Source organism: Balaenoptera physalus (assembly GCF_965194825.1).
Source record: "Balaenoptera physalus genome assembly, chromosome: 1".
NCBI classification, from domain to species: Eukaryota; Metazoa; Chordata; class Mammalia; order Artiodactyla; family Balaenopteridae; genus Balaenoptera; species Balaenoptera physalus.
The window spans coordinates 19,390,579-19,406,309 of NC_138882.1; the positions used below are offsets into that span (position 1 = coordinate 19,390,579).

Genomic DNA, 15,731 nt, shown 5'->3' on the forward strand with positions numbered 1-15,731 from the left:
TATTCTTTCTGACTTACTTCACTCTGTATGACAGACTCTAGGTCCATCCACCTCACAACAAATAACTCAATTTTGTTTCTTTTTATGGCTGAGTAATATTCCATTGTACATATGTGCCACATCTTCTTTATCCATTCATCTGTCGATGGACACTTAGGTTGCTTCCATGTCCTGGCTATTGTAAATAGTGCTGCAATGAACATTGTGGTACATGACTCTTTTTGAATTATGGTTTTCTCAGTGTATATGCCCAGTAGTGGGATTGCTGGGTCATATGGTAGTTCTATTTTTAGTATTTTAAGGAACCTCCATACTGTTCTCCATAGGGGCTGTATCAATTTACATTCCCACCAACAGTGAAAGAGGGTTCCCTTTTCTCCACACCCTCTCCAGCATTTATTGTTTGTAGATTTTTTGATGATGGCTATTCTGACTGGTGTGAGGTGATACCTCATTGTAGTTTTGATTTGCATTTCTCTAATAATTAGTGATGTTGAGCATGCTTTCATGTGTTTGTTGGCAACGTGAATATCTTCTTTGGAGAAATGTCTATTTAGGTCTTTGGCCTATTGTTGGATTGGGTTGTTTGTTTTTTTGATATTGAGCTGCATGAGCTGCTTATATATTTTGGAGATTAATCTCCTTTGTCAGTTGCTCCGTTTGCAAATACTTTCTCTCATTCTGAGGGTTGTCTTTTCATCTTGTTTATGGCTTCCTTTGCTGTGCAAAAGCTTTTAAGTTTCATTAGGTCCCATTTGTTTATTTTTGTTTTTATTTCCCTTTCTCTAGGACGTGGGTCAAAAAGGATCTCACTGTGATTTATATCATAGACTGTTCTGCCTATGTTTTCCTCTAAGAGTTTTACAGTGTCTGATCTTACATTTAGGTCTTTAATCCATTTTGAATTTATTTTTGTGTATGGTGTTAGGGAGTGTTCTAATTTCATTCTTTTACATGTAGCTGTCCAGTTTTTCCAACACCACTTATTGAAGAGGCTATCTTCCTCTATTGAATATTCTTGCCTCCTTTACCAAAGATAAGGTGATTATATGTGTGTGGGTTTATCTCCGGGCTTTCTACCCCGTTCCATTGATCTATATTTCTGTTTTTGTGCCAGTACTATACTGTCTTGATTACTGTAGTTTTGTAGCATAGTCTGAAGTCAGGGAGCCTGATTCCTCCAGCTCTGTTTTTCTTTCTCAAGATCGCTTCGGCTATTCAGGGTCTTTTGTGTTTCCATACAAATTGCGCAATTTTTTGTTCTGGTTCTGTGAAAACTGCCGTTGGTAGTTTGATAGGAATTGCATTGAATCTGTAGATTGCTTTGGGTAGTAGAGCCGTTTTCACAAGGTTGATTTTTTCAATCCAAGAACATGGTATATCTCTCCATCTGTTTGTATCATCTTTAATTTCTTTCATCAGTGTCTTATAGTTTTCTGCATACAGGTCTTTTGTCTCCTTAGGTAGGTTTATTTCTAGATATTTTATTCTTTTTGTTGTAATGGTAAATGGGAGTGTTTCCTTAATTTCTCTTTCAGACTTTTCATCATTAGTGTATAGGAATGCTACAGATTTCTGTGCATTAATTTTGTATCCTGCTACTTTACCAAGTTCATTGATTAGCTCTAGTAGTTTTCTGGTAGCATCTTTAGGATTCTCTATGTATAGCATCATGTCACCTGCAAACAGTGACAGTTTTACTTCTTCTCTTCCGATTTGGATTCCTTTTATTTCTTTTGCTTCTCTGATTGCTGTGGTTAAAACTTCCAAAACTATGTTGAATAATAGTGGTGAGAGTGGGCAGCCTTATCTTGTTCCTGATCTTAGTGGAAATGGTTTCCTTTTTTTCACCATTGAAAACGATGTTGGCTTTGGGTTTGTCACATATGGCCTTTATTATGTTGAGGTAAGTTCCCTCTATGCCTACTTTCTGCAGGGTTTTTATCATAAATGGGTGTTGAATTTTGTCGAAAGCTTTTGCTGCACCTACTGAGATGATCATATGGTTTTTTTTCCTTCAATAAGTTAATATGGTGTATCACATTGATTGATTTGAGTATATTGAAGAATCCTTGCATTCCTGGGATAAACTCCACTTGGTCATGGTATATGATCCTTTTAATGTGCTGTTGGATTCTGTTTGCTAGTATTTCGTTGAGGATTTTTGCAACTATGTTCATCAGTGATATTGGCCTGTAGTTTTCTTTCTTTGTGACATCTTTGTCTGGTTTTGGTATTGGGGTGATGGTGGCCTCATAGAATGAGTTTGTGAGTGTTCCTCCCTCTGCTATACTTAGGAAGAGTTTGAGAAGGATAGGCATTAGCTCTTCTCTAAATGTTTGATAGAATTCCCCTGTGAAGCCATCTGGTCCTGGGCTTTTGTTTGTTGGAAGATTTTTAATCACAGTTTCAATTTCAGTGCTTGTGATTGGTCTGTTTATATTTTCTATTTCTTCCTGATTCAGTCTCAGAAGTTTGTGCTTTTCTAAGAATTTGTCCATTTCTTCCAGGTTGTCCATTCTATTGGCATAGAGTTGCTTGTAGTAATCTCTCATGATCCTTTGTATTTCTGCAGTGTCAGTTGTTACTTCTCCGTTTTCATTTCTAATTCTGTTGATTTGAGTCTTCTCCTCTTTTTTCTTGATGGGTCTCACTAATGGTTTATCAGTTTTGTTTATCTTTTCAAAGAACCAGAAAAAGGTTTTATTATTTAGTTTTTATTCAGTTTTATTGATCTTTGCTATTGTTTCCTTCATTTCTTTTTCATTTATTTCTGATCTGATCTTTATTATTTCTTTCCTTCTGCTAACTTTGGAGATTTTTGTTCTTCTTTCTCTAATTGCTTTAGGTGTAAGGTTAGGTTGTTTGAGATTTTTTCTTGTTTCTTGAGGTAGGATTGTATTGCTATACACTTCCCTCTTAGAACTGCTTTTGCTGCATCCCATAGGTTTTGGGTCATCGTGTTTTCATTCTCATTTGTTTCTAGGTATTTTTTGATTTACTCTTTGATTTCTTCAGTGATCTCTTGGTTATTTAGTAGTGTATTGTTTAGCCTCCATGTGTTTGTATTTTTTACAGTTTTTTTCCTGTTATTGATATCTAGTCTCATAGCATTGTGGTCAGAAAAGTTACTTGATACGATTTCAATTTTTTTAAGTTTACCAAGGCTTGATTTGTAACCCAAGATATGATCTATCCTGGAGAATGTTCCATGAGCACTTGAGAAGAAAGTGTATTCTGTTCTTTTTGGATGCAATGTCCTATAAATATCAATTAAGTCCATCGTGTTTAATGTGTCATTTAAAGCTTGTGTTCCCTTATTTATTTTCATTTGGAGGATCTGTCCATTGGTGAAAGTGGGGTGTCCCCTACTATGATTGTGTAACTGTCAATTTCCCCTTTTATGGCTCTTAGCATTTGCCGTATGTATTGAGGTGCTCGTATGTTGGGTGCATAAATATTTACAATTGTTATATCTTCTTGGATTGATCCCTTGATCATTATGTAGTGTCCTTCTTTGTCTCTTGTAATAGTCTTTATTTTAAAGTCTATTTTGTCTGATATGAGAACTGCTACTCCAGCTCTCTTTTGATTTCCATTTGCATGGAATATCTTTTTCCATCCCCACACTTTCAGTCTGTATGTGTCCCTTGGTCTGAAGTGGGTCTCTTGTAGACAGTATATATATGGGTCTTGTTTTTGTATCCATTCAGCTAGTCTATGTCTTTTGGTTTGGAACATTTAATCCATTTACATTTAAGGTAGTTATCGATATGTGTGTTCCTATTACCATTTTCTTAATTGTTTTGGGTTTGTTACTGTAGGTGTTTTCCTTCTCCTGTGTTTCCTGCCTAGAGAAGTTCCTTTAGCATTTGTTGTAAAGCTGGTTTGGTGGTGGTGAATTCTCTTAGCTTTTGCTTGACTGTAAAGCTTTTAACTTCTCTGTTGAATTTGAATGAGATCCTTGCTGGGTAGAGTAATCTTAGTTGTAGATTTTTCCCTTTCATCACTTTAAATATGTCCTGCACTCCCTTCTGGCTTGCAGAGTTTCTGCTGAAAAATCAGCTGTTAACCTTATGGGGATTCCCTTTTATGTTATTTGTTGCTTCTCCTTTGCTGCTCTTAATATTTTTTCTTTTTATTTAATTTATGATAGTTTGATTAATATGTGTCCTGGTGTGTTTCTCCTTGGATTTATCCTGTATGGAACTCTCTGTGCTTCCTGGACTTGATTAACTATTTCCTTTCCCATATTAGGGAATTTTTCAACTATAATCTCTTCAAATATTTTCTCAGTCCCTTTGTTTTTCTCTTCTTCTTCTGGGACCCCTATAATTCGAATGTTGGTGCATTTAATGTTGTCCCAGAGGTCTCTGAGACTGTCCTCAATTCTTTTCATTCTTTTTTCTTTATTCTGCTCTGTGGTAGTTATTTCCACTATTTTATCTTCCAGGTCACTTATCCGTTCTTCTGCCTCAGTTATTCTGCTATTGATTCCTTCTAGAGAAATTTTAATTTCATTAACTGTGTTGTTCATCATTGTTTATTTGCTCTTTAGTTCTTCTAGGTCCTTGTTAAATGTTTCTTGTATTTTCTCCATTCTATTTCCAAGATTTTGGATATCTTTCCTATCATTACTCTGAATTCTTTTTCAGGTAGACTGCCTATTTCCTCTTCATTTGTTTGGTCTGGTGGGTTTTTAGCTCCTTCATCTGCTGCGTATTTCTCTGTCTTCTTATTTTGCTTATCTTTCCTTTTTTTAAAAAATGAAACAACAGTGTATATATATATACACACAAAAATGATTTTTTTAGGTAGATTAAGTCTTGTTTTATTGAATGACTGACACAAAAATATTAAGAGTGGTAATTTCTGGGTCGTAGGATTATGAGAGATTTCTATTTTCTTATTTAGGCTCTTCTATATTTTCCATACTTTCTAAAATTAGTATGTATTTAGAAAGATGGTATTGAACAGTGATTATGAACAACCTGTAGCCATCTAGAGTTTGAATCCCAGTTAATCATTTACTACCTGCATGACCTTGTAAAATTTACTCAGTCCCTCTGTGCCTTGGTTTCCTTATGTGTAAATTAGGAATGATAATGACAGCACCTCATAAGTTTATTTTAAGGATTAAAATGAGTTAATATAAGTAAAGCACTTGGACAATATTACCTAGCATGTAATAAGTATCATAAAAGTGTTGCTATCATTATTACAATCTAATTTTTTTAATATCTGCTTTTCAATATATATATATTACTTTGTTAAAAGGCAATATAAGCCAATATATATCATAAATTGCTTTGTATATGCTTATTTTGTTTTTTCCATTGGCAAACAAGCCCCTGGAGGAAAATGATGCTGTATATCTGCTCCTTGGAGCCTCTTTTACCTCCGTCATCCTCTGCCTGCAGCACTGGGCAAAGAGTAGGCATTCAGGACAGTCACACTGTAAATCATGCCTGTAGGAGGAAAGGCTAGCCATGGCTGTTCAATATATTAAGGCCCATCAAATCTAATTTCAGCTATTTGTCATGAAATAAGGTCTTCCGACTTTCAGCTGCATAGTGGGCCTGGGCTATAGTTCATGTTTACTGGCTCACTGATGAAGTAATGATAGATAGAATAATAGCAAACATTCATGAAAAAAATTTTTTTCCTATAAAAACTTCATCTCCATTTAGAAACACTAGAACTAAAATTGCACATTCAGTTTCTCACCAACATCTGTAGAGTTCCCATTCAGACATTCTATAAAGTCTATAAAAATGTTATATCCTCAGATGCACATAAACTCAAGTGAGAGTTTGACCTTCTATTTGAGCAAAGCAAAGAAACAGATTCCACTACTGAATGAGTGAATTTAAATATGGTCCATTTTACTGTGTTATAGGACACACGGTGACTTGCGTGCCCACAAAAATCAGTTAACTAAAAAGTAGGATCTAGAATAGGAAGGAATGACTCATGTTTTCAGAATAGGGGAAATAAAAATCAAGTCCTGGGCAGAGTGGCCTTATCTGAGTTAGAATAAATCTCTGACATGAAGGTAAATAAATAGCCCAGGAATAGGTATTGCCCAAGCAACACATTCTTAAAAACTTGCAGTAGAGTCAGAGAATGATGGGCTAAAAGGGACTTTTGGTTCTCGGAGCTGCGAGTCATTTTAGTAGCAGCAGTCATCTACAAAACATGTGAGGATGTCTCTATTGCTTTGTGATTTAAAGTATTTCAGGATACATAAATCAAACACTGCTCTGGAATGATGCTGGCCCTTTGGCCTGAAGAACATTCACTGGGCAGTGGTTCGAGATAAGAATTGCATGACTTACTCAGCTCTTCCATGTTGACGCTTTTGGGGACCATCTGCAGCAGAATGGCAGCAGTCTCCTTGATGAGTGGGAAGGCAGATGACAAAATGATGATGACCATGATGACAGTCAGGCTGGGGTCAATGTAGCACTGCCAGTTACATGGGTCCTCATGTTTCAGGGGAAGCACATAGAATATGATGGCCGTAATCACCACAACCACCGACCCCAGGGCATCTCCCATCACATGTAAAAGTACCCCTGCGGGGAAGAAAGAAAGACCAATAAAGCCCACGTGACACTCACTGACTTGGCTTCCCAAGTCTATGAATACCTGTTGCTATTTGTTCTCTGTTCAGTTAGAACAGCAGGCTGGATTCGAAAGCAAAAAACAATGGCCACTGCTGCACAGAAAACAAAACCTCAGGTCAGCATCCCAGGACCCAGAGAACCTGGAACAGCCTAGGAAGATTCTGAGCTGCAGACACCTGTGGGAAGAGGGACTGTGCCAGTTCAAGGTGCCACATTGCTGCCACCTACCACCCATCAGAGGGCACCAAGCCGTAAACAGACACTATGCAAATGGTTTCTTTTTCTTTCAGACAGGTGGCTGTGATTTAAATTGTTTTAAACAATTTCTTTTTTTGGGGGGGGGGGTGCCATGCCACGTGGTTTGTGGGATCTTAGTTCCCCAACCAGGGATCGAACCCAGGCCCATGGCAGTAAAACCACAGAGTCTTATCCACTGGACCACCAGGGAATTCCCAAACTTTTTCTTCCTAATTGAAGTATAGTTGATTTACAACGTTGTGTTAGTTTCTGGTGTACAGCAAAGTGATTCAGGTACACATATTCTTTGCCATATTCTTTTCCATTATGGTTTGTTACAGGATAAATATAATATTTTTATTTATTTATTCTTTGTCTTCCCTCTACCTTGATCCATTTTCCCCTTCCCTAAATGCATTTACTTACTTCTCACTTAGCCTGTGGTCACTTAAACTGCCTTTGGTTTAAGAGGTCCTCCACAGTGTCCAGCAACATTCTCACTAAACAAAGGGCCCTTTGTAACAATAAAATAACATTTAAATTCTACAGATAATAACAAAAATTGTGGATGCCTTTACTTAAGGGAACCACTTCGAAAGTTTTCGGTTATGATACAGAAAGCGTGTAATTCTAAAGAAGATCTAAGTGTCCAATTGTTTGTTGGACATAGACTGAACTGGGATTTAGTGAATGGGGTGGAGATTTGTTAGGATTATAAAGTATAAACACAAAGTTTTTTTTTTTTACAGAAAGCAACATCAGAATCTTTCTTTCCAAAGTATGGTTTGCAGACCAGAAGCACCAACATCACCTAGAAGCTTCTGAGAAAGGCAGAATCTCAGGCCCCACCTCCAATCTATTGAATCGATTCTGCATTTTAATAAGATCCCCAGGTGACTGAAATGCACATAAAAGTTTTCAAAGCGCTGCTCTAGAAGAAAGTATATGGATTAAGAAAGATCTGCTTTGTCCCTCCATGTATCCCAGATTCACTCAGTGGAATTAATAATCATCTAAAATACTAACAACTCACTCATGGCTGCAACTGAACAGTTTCACTTAGAAGAGGCTACTTCCTCCTGGCAGCGCTTCTAAGATTCTGAGTAGCATCATAGGTTGAATGGCATTTTGTAAGCACACTAAATGTAGTTTGTGGCAACCTCCCCCCGCCACCAAAAAAATACAAGAATAAAAAGAATCCGCACATCTCCTTCTGGCTGAGTGTTTACTTATGGTAATAGGGTCCTGATTCAATAAATACATTAAGTAGTCCCATTTTTAAATTCTGTGCCCCCTTCTTCCCACCCCACCCCTACGGGAGCTTCTTACTCCCCAGTCCCTGTCCTCAGCCACAAAGAGAAACTCAAAATGTTCCCAAGAGTTGGTCTCTACGGCTTGTTTCTCCAGGAGGAACTGAAGATCAAAGCTTTAATCTTCTCCAGGACGGTACAAAATACTACCATAAAACTATGAAGACCAAATATTTCCTATATGCACTCGACATCATTTTCACTGCCTGAGACCATCTGTTATTCTCTTTTTCATAGATGTCAGCCTCGTTTCCTCCATTAGACTGTAAGTAACATGAAGGTGAGGGTCATACCCTGCATTTCCTTTGTTTGTGTTTTAGCACTGGAGGCATACAATCTAGGCACTCAATAAAAAACTATTTTCTGGTTCATCAGTCATAACTCCACGACATAGATTACCTTCTGCCTTTTACTTAATTATAATAACTGTAATGCTAGCTAACATATATGCACCAGACATTGTTGTAAGTATGTTGCATGTATTTACACATTAAGTCCTCTTAAGGACTCTCTAAAGTGGTTACTCTCTCCACTCTACAAATGAGGAAACTGAGGCACAGAGTAGCTTAGTAACTTATCCAAGAGCACACAGCTAGAAAGTGTTTGTGTGGGGATATAAATCTCCATAGTATGACTAGAGAACCGTTGTGCATCCTGCCCCATCTAAGTCCTAAATTCCAGTTTCAGGTTCTCCTTCTGAGAAATCTCACTACTGGCCCCTAAGAATTATATAAAAGAGTGTTCAGACTTATTTTTCACATAATCCACAGTAAGAATCTTATTTTGCATCCTAGCCCAGGCACAAACACACACTGAAACAAATGTTTCTTGAAAAAACAAAACCTATCCTTACACGGGATTTATTACTATTTCCTATTCTATTTCATTCAATTCTAGTTAGTTTTCAAAATGCTGATCATACTCTACTAAACTGATTTTACAACCCAAACTATCGTGACCTTCAATCTGAAAAACTGCTTACAGCTTCATTTCACTAAATTCCTGAGATATTGCTGTGTGTTTTCTGGCCTCCCGTGCAAAGATGGTCATTATCTTCTGGGGACCTCAGTCCACTGGCAGGATTCTGGATAAGTGCGTCAGTAACTTCCAGACGGAGGATTATTCCCTGTGATGAGAAATCTCAAGAAAGGCTTCTCGAGAGATGGGCAAGACTCTGAAGAGGAAACAGACTTCAAAAGGCAATAGTCCCAGGCAGAGAAACTCAGAGCAAAGGTGTTCCAAGCAGAGAACTCAAAGGAGGCTGCAGAAGAGGATGTGCTTGTCAGGCAACGTGGGAGACGGGTGCGCTACATTTAGAGTCACAGGCCTGACAGTCTCTGTGAGTCATGGATCTTGTGAAAGTCAACCTCTCTGAGAAGCAAGATTCTCACTGGTGAAATGGGAATAAGGATAACATCTGCCTCACTTCTCGAAGAGGCTAGTTCTGAAGAGGACGTGATACTAGAAAAAAATGTGTATAAAAATCTAACGAAAACATAGCCGGGGTTTGTGTGTATGTGTGTGTGTGTGTGTGTGTGTATGTGTGTGTGTGTGTGTGTGTGTGTGTGTGTGTGTGTGGCAGGATAAACTGTTGAAATACTGCAGTGATTTGCTTTTTGCTATTGACTCTCAGGATCATAGAATAACAGAGTCAGTAGAACGCTTGGAAATTGATGTGACCTAATCTGTAGCTCTGAAACTTGTTAGTGACTCAGCTATCTGAATACATTTGTGTTGCATGTTGCCATCTCAAAGACTTTCAGGGATAATGTCTTATTATCATGCTAGTCAAAAGATGTTTTATTTTGTTATTTCTATGTCTAGCTGAAATTTGAGTCACTTATTATGCATATATAATTCATAATAAAAATAAAATGTTGTAGAAATTAAAAAAAAAAAAGAGGACGTGAAACAACGTCTGAAAACCCTCTGAGAAGTAAGTGCACAGAACTGATGGGAAGGCGATTCATTAAGCAAATCCTCTGTGCTGTTCCCATCAGCCATGTATCTCTCACAACAGCACAGAGATGTCGGCACTGCTATTATCTCCCTCATGTAGATAAGGAAACTGAAGGTCAAAGAGGGAACGTTACTTGCCCAAGGTCACATAGCTAGAGGAAGGCAGAGACAGAACTCAAACCAGATCCGCCTGCCTAAGCCCTCCTCACCCCACTATTCGTGTGTCTTAAATGGTGGTGAGACAGGCTGGGACCTGGGACCTGGGACCCTTTGCTGCAGTGCTTGCACCTGGACAAACGTCTCCTTGAGCAACAAAATCAACAAGCTCACTTGTATGTGGCATCTTAAAAAAAAAAAAAAAAAAGCAAGCTCAGATACAGAGAACAGATTGGTGGTTGACAGAGGTGGCGGAGGGGTGGGCAAAATGGATGAATGGAGTCAAAAGGTACAAACTTCCAGTTATAAGATAAATAAGTCATGGAGATGCCACGTAAGTCAGGGTGACTATAATGATGAACCTAGTGGCAGGGCAGGAATAAAGACGCAGACGTAGAGAATGGACTTGAGGACACTGGGTGCAGAGGGGGAAGCTGGGACAAAGTGAGAGAGTGGCATGGACATATATACACTACCAAATGTAAAATAGATAGCTAGTGGGAAGCAGCCGCATAGCACAGGGAGATCAGCTCGGTGCTCTGTGACCACCTAGAGGGGTGGGATAGGGAGGGTGGGAGGGAGACGCAAGAGGGAAGAGATATGGGGATATATGTATATGTATAGCTGATTCACTTTGCTGTAAAGCAGAAACTAACACACCATTGTAAAGCAATTATACTCCAATAAATGTGTGTTAAAAAATAATAATAAATAAAATAAGGTAAAAATAATAATACTGTACCATATATTTGAAAGTTACCAAGAGAGTAGACCTTAAAAGTTCTCATTATGAGAAAAAAAAATTGTTACTGTGCATAATGATGGATGTTAACCAGACATTGTTATTCATGTATTTATATTTATACTGTGGTGATCATTTCACAATACATACAAAGATCGAATCATTATGTTGTACACCTGAAACTAGTGTTATATGCCAATAATATCTCAATTAAAGAAAGAATAAAAAACAATGCGCTTTGAAAAGGTAAAGTGCTATGATGGTGAACTCCATCTTAAAAACCCATTAAATATATATATATAGAATATATATGTTATTAATATATATTATATATGTAATACATAGTAATAATATATATATTCTATATATATATATTTATATTTAAACTGAACCTGAATAAAAGGATAAACTAAAGGATTATGAGTTTTCATCACAGATGCTCTTTCCAAAAAGATTCACCACCATGTTTTTTAGGAATTCCCCTGTTGCAGTTAAATTTTTTTAACTAATTCATTTAGAAATTTTTAGGAGCTCATGTGCTGCTGTTGTTCTTTTCTGATTTTCCCTCCAGATTCATTCTGGGCATCACTTTGTAAAACAGATGTGAGACTCTCAGCAATGAAGGCGTTTCCTGCATTATTTGTTTTTCTTTGTATTGTTTACCTCTAAGCCCCACTTCAGGCTTCCTCACACCATCTAAAGGTAAAGGGCTGCATAACTTCTGTTGAAATTCTCCATCAGATTGGGAATTGGGCTTTCTTGAATCACTCTGAAGCAAAATCTGTGCCCAAGAAGTTGGAAAGGGGAGATGTAGTGTACCATGTTGGTGTCTGGTGAGAAACCCACTTTTGAACTCCCAGGGCTAAACTTTGCCCTGGGTTTGTGACCTTGACTGCATGGTAGGAGGGATGCAAGTGATGTGCCTTCCTCTGTCTCCCCAGAACGCCCCTCTTTGGACCTTGAGGTGGAGACTCAACTGAACCAACAGACCATCTCAGGAGCAGTTTTCTGGCCAAAATAAGTGAGGCAATGCGGGTCAGTCAGCAAGGTCACTTGGGGCATAACCTTGGATAGATCCCACCTACGCTCTTCCAACCTTTATCAAAATGATATCCAATTCAAACAGGCTGCATTTTATGTTAGCAATATCCACGGGCGGGCAAAATCAAGCGGTAGCATGCCAGGGATCCGTGAGACTCTGGAGCAGGCAGCGTGAGCATGGGCCTAAGTGGAGCAAGGATAAATCATTAGCAACTCTGTCTCCCCCAGGATCGATGCTGTGATTGGGCAAGAGACCTAGGTAATAGTCTCTGCGTGTAACCAGCCTACTTTCTAACACACCTATGAAAAGGCAAACAGAAATGAAGAGTCCAGCCCAGTCCATATGTGTAACACTGAAAAGGATTTCAGCTTGACCCCAAGTCAATCCTACCTCTGATATTCAGGGCTTCGGACTTCTTCTTTTTCATAGTCTCTTCTGGTTCATTCTGCGTAGTCAGGGAATCACCTGCATTCAAAGAAGAAACCTTGTGTTGTGTATAAGTTCTACAAACAAAAAGAACCAATGGACTCAAAAAAGCGTTTTGTTATTTTCAAAGCCCACTACCTCATCAGCTCCCCCCACACCACCACCACCTCTCCAAACACACAGCAGAGTAGCACATTTTGGCCTTTAAATCAGCCTTGTGATTCACCTTTGGACTTCCTTCACACTTTCATTCAAGTTCAAACAAACAAACAAACAAAAAAAGAGGCAGTGGGAATCCACCCCCAACCCCAAACCCATAAGTCCCAGGGGGACGGAAGGATGGGCAAAGGGGGAGGGAGAAAAACAAAGTGCAGATAGTATCCAATGGAGGAGGGAGGGGTGGGGAGTGCTATCTGTTGCCCAATAATAATAACTTGTTTCCAAGAGGATCAATACTCCTATACAAAGAGAATAGGGGGAGGGGAAAAGAAGCAAAGAGGGCCCGAGGACCCAGGAGGAAAAAGAAAAGAAACGGGGGAATACGTTCAGTTAGCGGCACAGACTTAAAGCCGGCCGGCAGAGGAAATAGTTGTGGGTTTTTTTTGTTTTTTTGGTTTTTTTTTTCAAAGCAGACAGGTAAAAAGAGGGCGTGGGGCGAGGAGGAAGGGACCGGGTGCGCGGGGGAGGGAAGGGCAACGCGGTCCAGAAGATGCAACCGAAAGGCACCTGCTACGTTGGAGAACACGGTCGCCCCCTTCTCGTCCACCGAGGCCACCCGGAGGGTCACGGCCGAGTCGCGGCCGGGGGCTGGCAGGGCGGCGGCGTGCCAGCGGCCCTCGGCGCCTTGGGGACCCGGGAAGACGCCGCGAGGGCCGCCCCCGGCCGCCGGCTGCTGATGCCGCTGCTGTTGGCGGCGGCGGCGGCCGCAGCAGGCGAACCAGGCGGCGCAGTCCTGGAAGATGAGCAGCCCGACCACGTTGACGGCCAGCCCCAGGGCGCCCACGATGAGCACCAGCTCGGGGTCATCGATGCGCTCGGGCCGGGCCAGGCGCAGCACGGCCTCCACGAAGATGGTGAAGCAGAGCGCGGTAAGGAAGACGGCGTTGCTGAGCGCGCCCACCACCTCGGCGCGGGCGTAGCCGTAGGTGGCGCTCAGGCCCCCGCGGGGGCGCCGGGCGATGTAGCCGGCGCTCAGCCCCACGCACAGCGAGATCAGGTCCGACAGCATGTTGAAGGAGTCGGACAGCAGCGCGATGGAGTTGCCCAGGTAGCCCGACACCAGCTCGGCCACGAAGAAGGCGACGGTGAGCACGAGCATGAACAGCAGCCGGCACGTCTTGCCCGAGTAGCGGCCCATCCCCGCCCGGCCGATCGTCCCGCCGCCACAGGTGGGGCGCGGCGCCCTGGACTCTGCCGTGGCCTGGTCCCCGCCTCCCGGGCCGCCCTGCCCGCCGGCGCCCGGGCTTCTTATAAGGCGGAGGCGGAGGCCGAGCGGCCCCGGTCCCCGCACGTCCAGAGTCTAAAGGAAGGGCCGGGCGGCCGTATCTAAGGGACCTTTCGCCGCCTCCCCGACCCCTGCCCCTCCCTCGCGGCTCGGCCTCCCTTGGCACGTGGCCACGGGCCAGTGTCTGTCCTTCTAAGGACGGAAGTGGGCAGAGAGGGGAGCTGCCGAAAAGAGGGGGCGTGCCTGGATGGCCTTCGTCACAGACACCCCCTAAACACAAGCGGTGTTCACCCGACGACCCCTTTTCTCCAGTCCATCCGGGCCGTGACTGTTGGCTTTTAGTGATAAGGACCTTGACTGCTGCGGGGTGTGTTCGCAGTGGTGGACGTGAACACCTTCGCGTACGTGCCCAGACGCCCGATTCATTACAGATTCCCTAATAAGCTGGGAGCACCGACCCGTCCCACCCTGCCCTTCCGGGTGCTTCCTGCCTTGCATTTTGTGAAGTTTGAGCTGATTGCTCACTTGGCGCTCCCACTCCACCACCACACGTGGTATAGCTATTTTATCCTCTTTTCTTGCTCACAGCCTTCATAAAGGGCACACTCTCGCTTCTGTCACCCCCTCATGGCCCAGCATCATCCCTGGCCGCCTTTAGGAACTTGGCTCACAAGGTCGCCTTCCAGAGGTGAACTGCAGGCAGCCCTGGGGGAGAGCTCAGATCACACTTCCATGAGCCTGGCACCCCCTACCAGCTCTCAGAAATGCAGTTTCTCTGTCATAGGTGCAGGTCCCTTGGCCACCAAAGAGGACAAGGCTGGCCTCCTCTGTGTACTTGTCTCCGTTCTCCATTGGAGAGAATATTCTCCTCACCCCCATGGGTCCCTCCCAGCATGACCTGATAGAGTTCGGTGACTGACCTACGTGAAGGCTTATTCCAAATAGAGCCTTTCTGTTGACAACAGGCTGTGTTCCAAGTAAATGTTACCCAGAAAAGGACTGTCCCCAGGACTCGGGGAAAAACCAAGGATCCGGGTCCTTGAAGATGAGTGTTTGCTCTTGGTCAGTTCAGGGAGCGGGGTGGGGGAACCTTGCAGGTTTCTTTATTGGTTTGTTTTAGTTTTATACTCTTGTCTCATTCCAAAAAAGATCTGAGGGTGAAGTCTGATGATCTCTCTTCTCCCTCCCCCATCCCCAACCCCTGAACTTTAACCATTACTAAAAAAACACATCTGCTTTTGGCTTGGAGATGAATAAAAATATCTCACTCCAAAATAGACACAGAATCCATTCAGGGAACATTCTAATTCTAGTCCCATTCATTGCCATAGCCTTGTAAAGCATGATCTTGTCTTTTAATGGTCCCCGAGGGTCCTTAACAAGCATGCAAAAACTTCTTGGATCTGAGGGTTCCACCTTATACCAGATGATCCTCGAAATTCTGGGAACCTATGATGCATTCCCTTCCCACCTCCAGGAAAATATCCCTACAGTGAGAACTTGAGGAAATTGATCATTTAAAGTCTTCTCTAGGGACTTCCCTGGAGGTCCAGTGGTTAAGACTCTGTGCTACCAATGCAGGGGACACGGGTTCGAGCACTGGTCAGGGATCTAAGATCCCACATGCCCCACGGCACGGCCAAAAATAAAATTAAAAAAAAACACACACCACTGTTATTTCAAAAATAAATCAATAAATAAAGTCTTCTTCAAAAATTAGTATTAAAATGATCAAAAACTAAAAAGCAGTAAAGAGATATAGGCTGATGAAAGTTTTGAGGCTGAA

The 15,731-nt window shown here is 41.7% G+C and overlaps 1 protein-coding gene and 2 long non-coding RNA genes across 4 annotated transcripts in view; 2 read left to right on the top strand and 1 right to left on the bottom strand.

Moving 5' to 3' along the window:
- The window catches only part of LOC309644580, a 55,748-nt gene extending 43,310 nt beyond the window's left edge, over positions 1-12,438 (top strand). The window contains exon 5 of the long non-coding RNA XR_014254504.1: positions 7,616-12,438. This is a non-coding gene — a long non-coding RNA (uncharacterized lncRNA). The remainder of the gene's footprint in view (positions 1-7,615) is intronic.
- The window catches only part of LOC309644669, a 546,086-nt gene that overhangs the window by 122,218 nt on the left and 408,137 nt on the right, over positions 1-15,731 (top strand). The gene's annotated exons all lie outside the window — the stretch shown is intronic.
- Positions 1-15,731, bottom strand: part of SLC30A10 (solute carrier family 30 member 10) — a 54,265-nt gene that overhangs the window by 4,139 nt on the left and 34,395 nt on the right. The window contains exons 1-3 of one of the 2 annotated variants that reach the window (XM_082427184.1): positions 13,228-13,935; positions 12,466-12,540; positions 6,339-6,578 (exon numbers count right to left, since the gene is read on the bottom strand). In XM_082427184.1, the coding sequence (XP_082283310.1) occupies positions 6,339-6,578; positions 12,466-12,540; positions 13,228-13,858 (946 nt within the window). In that variant the 5' untranslated portion in view covers positions 13,859-13,935. Of the gene's footprint in view, positions 1-6,338; positions 6,579-12,465; positions 12,541-13,227; positions 13,936-15,731 lie in introns of those variants that run through there. The other variant, XM_082427185.1, reaches the window with a different exon arrangement.